The sequence below is a fragment of the Megalops cyprinoides genome, chromosome 19, assembly GCF_013368585.1.
Source record: "Megalops cyprinoides isolate fMegCyp1 chromosome 19, fMegCyp1.pri, whole genome shotgun sequence".
In the NCBI taxonomy this organism is placed as follows: domain Eukaryota; kingdom Metazoa; phylum Chordata; class Actinopteri; order Elopiformes; family Megalopidae; genus Megalops; species Megalops cyprinoides.
The window spans coordinates 2,647,774-2,652,772 of record NC_050601.1 but is presented as its reverse complement, the minus strand read 5'-3'; the positions used below and the strand labels follow the sequence as shown (position 1 = coordinate 2,652,772).

The 4,999-nt window shown below is 43.6% G+C and overlaps 1 protein-coding gene across 1 annotated transcript; it reads right to left on the bottom strand.

Moving 5' to 3' along the window:
- Positions 1–238: 238 nt before the first annotated feature.
- On the bottom strand, positions 239–3,520 carry LOC118795213 (baculoviral IAP repeat-containing protein 5.2-like). Its single transcript, XM_036553613.1, has 4 exons — positions 3,314–3,520; positions 2,869–2,978; positions 2,243–2,360; positions 239–328 (listed from the first exon to the last, which is right to left on the bottom strand). Exons 1-4 carry the CDS (start codon positions 3,419–3,421, stop codon positions 239–241), a joined length of 426 nt encoding a protein of 141 aa, XP_036409506.1. The 5' UTR covers positions 3,422–3,520.
- Positions 3,521–4,999: the final 1,479 nt, after the last annotated feature.

Sequence of the window (4,999 nt, the reverse complement as noted above, 5' to 3'; positions counted from 1 at the left end):
AAAGGGTGTGCCCCCTAGTCCTCTCTAATACCCTAAGGGGCACAAAAACCGTTAAGACAGCTATGTTTTGTTGTCCAGGAAAGAATACAAGGCATGTTAAGTGCTTTAAAATATCGGGAGTGTAAAAGACATATATAGAAAGACAGATGTGGGATGAAAAGCAGGAGAAATGAAGGCTGAGTGTGTGGGCTCAGACGCAAGACCCCCCCACCCCAGAAGCCCCACCCCGACCGCTCCTTCAGCCGTCCAAAGCCGTTTTGACCATGTCCCCTCTTCTCGATTTTGCCGCTTGCTCAAATTTCTCAATAACTTGATTGCAGGTCTTTTTCTGTGAGGGGAAAAGTGGTTGTGCTTTTGAGTTATTGGCCACGTGCTGCCCAGACTGCAGCTGCTGAAACACTGATGGATATCTGTCAATGTCTGGAATGAATGAATGTCTGGAGAAATGAAAAACAGGGGAAGGGGGGATAGGTGGTTGGAGCACGCTCTGTTCTTTTCTTAATAACAAAGTGATGTGGAAATGAATCCTAGGGGCAGCATCCAATAACAGGAAAACACTAAATGATTGAGGGCATCAACACTGAAGGGATTTATTTAGCGAATTAAACTTGGGGGTGATTGGTTGTCTCAGTCTGGGCACCGAGACTGAAAATTCAGCCAGAAAACCCTTAACTCTTTGCAGCTCATTGTGGAAAACTTTAATTTCCACAATCTGTCAAGACTTTGATACACCATCTCCATCATTACACTAGTTATTGGCTGTCAACTTACTCCAGCAGGAATACTGCCCCCAACTGGCCAACCAACTCCACTTCCAGCAGCAACCTGGTACTCTCTGGGCTCCTGTCCTATCGTTAACCACTTCTGCTAAGGTGCCATGACAAAAACAAAACTACAGCACACTTTTAGATTAAACGGTAATGACCAATATAACGCGTAATTTAAGTGGCAGTATGTTTTATAAAATAAGTATGAGTTGGCAACACACAGCAATGGATTTAGTGTATTCCGATGTTTAGCTTGACATTTTTATATTGTTTGACATTACTTTTGCATATATCATGAAAAAAATTACAAACTCACTCATAATGCTAATGCACACCACAACTGCCTGATATTTCTGCAGAGGACCCTCAGTTTAAGTTACACTGCTTGGATCTTTCAGTAAATGACTATGAAGATGCTGTGCACCAATTCATTGATTCATTCAGTATATTCAGCTCCACTACATCCTTTTCAGTAAGTGGATCTCGTTTCATTCGTTTAGGATCGATTCCTCCTGACTACAGGTGTCTCTGTGACTTTGCTGGCTGCATATCAGCCCATTAACTGGACCGGTTATTTACTGTGTCTGTGCTGAAGGAGCAGCCTCTTCGTATGACTGGATCATACAAGTAGATAAGGTAAGACAAGGTAGTCTATCTGCGGGAGTATACTGAAGGAGGCCCTGCAGCAAATGTGCAGTGAACAGGAGAGGATCAAACACACCAAAAAGAGTGAAATCCTACGTGGCAAAGAATGACAAAGAAAAAAATATATCAAAGGCAGCAGTTGTACCCCTGCAAAAGTCTCTGAAACACCCTGATGACTGAACCTAACCAGTGCTGATTTCAGATAAAAACTGGATGGGAGACCTCCTCCTCTGAAAGCCAGGTTGCTGCTGGAAATGGTGTTGGTGGGCAGCTAGGGAGCAGTCTTCCTTCCAGACCTAACAGAAGAGCAATGCCACAGTACCACGCACTGACAGGGACACTGTACTGTAGGAGACCCTGTCTTTTTGATGAGACATTATTATTAGTGTGATTATTATTATTACTATTACTATTATTAATAACATGGGCAGAGCAAGCAGATCTGTTTGAGCGATAGCCTTGGTCAGGAGCTAGAACACTGACTCAGACAACACCCAACTTAAGGGTTTTGAAATTCGATTCAGTCCGTCCTTAGCGGGCGTTTACGTTCTGATCGGGTTCTTAAACAGCAGCCTTCCCCAGTGTAACATTGCCTCCCATTCCTTTGTCATTTTGGTTTTATATTTGTCTGTATGTTGACACAGAGGTTGCTCAAAGCATTTGGGGTTGTATGACAAGGGACAAGGGACAAATCCTTTAGAACAGAATAGTGAACTACTAGTATATACAGTGGGTGGAAAAGATCCGCTACAGGGAAAGAAGTTTTCTAGCATTACAAAACGACGTAGCAAGTACAGCTGCAACTTCGCACCTTCAGCTAATTTACTTACGATCAGGAACTTTTGTCTTTCCTTCTGTAGCTTGAGGATCTCCTCCACGGTGAGATCGTTCACGCTCTTCCTCAGCAAAATGAACCCGCAAGACGGGGAATGCGCCTTGTGCTCTTGCCTAGCGTGGATGAACAGACTACATTCAGGTGCAGTAGCTAGCTAGCTAACTTATATCCCATAAGCAGTGTGACCACCATGATGCACAAAACAGTGGTAGCCAGCTAGATGGAAACGTACCCATAAATAAATCTAGAAACCACAAAAAAAATCAAGAGTTGCTAAAGGACATGCGTTAAATACCTGCATCATCATATAGATATGCATTAGTCTAGGTCGCAAAAAATGTTAAATGCAAAGCAACAGCGTACAGTGTAGCGTAGTGGTAAGGGGCAGGACTGCTGGCTCGATTCCCCCCTGGGACGCTTCTGTCCTACCCTTGGTCAATGTCCTTAACACAGAATTGCCTTAGTAAATATTCAGCTGTATAAACTGATAGCATTGCAAAAAAAAATGTAACCGATGCAATTCGCTCTGGATAAGAGCGTCTGCTAAATGCCAGCAATGTATAATGTAGTGTTGCAGCCAGGTTATCGATAAGGTTATGTTCATGAACTGCGCAACGTTACACTGGATCATCCTCCGGTTCCCAGCCCTCCAGCTCCTTGTAGCAGAAGAAACACCGCGCTACGTCTGGGCCGTTTTCCGATGGAGTATGGATAAACCCAGCTTTGGCCATCTGAGACACAAGATCAAAGGATGAGAGATCGTTAGGTACCATTTGCTTCAACTGGACTTGCTAACTGCACTATGTTTACTAGATAACGTTACAACCTTGGTAACTTTAAATCCAGAAAACAACTACTCTAATCTAGTTTAAGGTTACATCCACTCAAATACACACACAGGACCCAACGTAAAATTGCAGGTTTTACTTGGATCTAGCGACCAATTAACCTTAGTTAGCAAACTAACTGTCAAACTGTACGTCCACGTCAATTTGAACTCGCCAGTTAGCTGACCGCTGGCTACCGCTAATAACGCTAGCACTAGTTAGCCAACGTAGCATCTTACATTATCTGGAGTGCAGGCACAGCCCTCTTCAAACGGCCATCCGGAATATGTTTTCAGTCTGTTCTCGTAAAAATACATTTTAATGTGCTCCTCGTTGATCGGGTCCATGCCTTTATCTGTTTAAGCTTTCAAAAATAATTTAATACGAGAAAAGTTACTTCTATCTAATGTTAGCTGACTTAGCCCGATCGTTATGCTTGTTTTTAACGTTTCTCCCTCTGCTTTTGCTTTTGAATTTCCGCGCGCGCATTCCATGAGGTCATAAACGCTGTGTCGGTTCTCTAGCGTTTTGGGAAATGTAGTGTCTCGGTTGCGCGAATCTTCTTGCTCGGCGGATTTTATTCGCGGGTTGCATATCGCCACCTACTGTGCTGGAGTGGGGATCAAAACATACCTGCTACCGCCCTACACTCCTCCCCAGTTCAGATTAAGAACCTCATCACCCTTCTGTGAATTTGTCGACTATCCTGTGTACACCCCAACAACCCATGCAAACTCAGCTCTGTGAACCCGGAGAAGAAAAGACAAGAAACCGCAATGAGTTTCTTACATTGCTTACCACACATCCAATATAGAGCAATATAGACCTTTTCATCCACTAAATATATGACTGAGTCTGGAATGATTTTTCCTCACCATTGCAGTGACACCTTTACCCCTGAATCGTTTCTCTGTCTTGTTATTAACACTTTTTGCTTGCGGGGTTTGCAAAGCGGCCATTTTCTCCTCTACCCTCAATGACTGGTCACACGGTAACCGAGGTATGGAATTATTTAAGAATAAACTGATCTTAGGGACACCATGTACAAAATATCCTCAATTTAAAAATGTCTTTAAATTTGTTTTCTCAATGTTTTGTGTTCTGGACCTTGTGTGCTAGAATTTGCCGTGAACACCCGCCACAAAACTGAGATAAAACAACGTTTTAAACCAAAAGGCACTTTCAGGCGCTTCTCTCACTACTCTGTCTTATCAGGCATAATGTGCGTGTGCTTGCGAATGTACCGCAGGGCTTGGGGGCAGACATCACCGCACAATAATCACAGCTTGAATTATTTTTTAATGAACATTGCCTCACTAAATTCAACCCTGGGAATAGCAGCTAGGCCCTTTCCAGGACTGCACACTGAATGTGTAGCAGTGCAGTTTTATATGGATTGAATAATGCAGTCTAAGCCTTTCAAACCCCTTTTTTTGGCATTTTCTCCTCCCTTTAGTAGTTGACAATTATGCATTATGCTTGTCACCGCCCACATAAGACCATGGGGTGAGGTGACTGTAATCCTCCAATAAATAGGCATGACTGCTTCTCACTCAACAAGTCCCACAGCGCCTCAGGAGGCAAATGCTGTCAGAGGATAGGTGCACCACCCTCATAGTAATTCATAGATGCTCACGTGTGCCCCAGACTGTGGAGATTGGAGTTACGAGGGGACACTGGCCGTCCTACCCACCCCTAGCTGTGAAGCCGGTTTGTTCTGCCAATGTGGGCTTCCAGGCATTGTTGGCGAATAACATGGTCGGTTTGGAGCTTGGGCTGTACGGGCCCATTTTGCCTCCTTTAATATTCAAACTTTTAGCCTTTTCAGTTCAAGGGAGGAGCAATACTAAATATTTTTATATTCTGGCCATCAAGCATAACTGGTCAGAAGCCTACTCTACTAGGCAATATAGCCTGTTTGATAT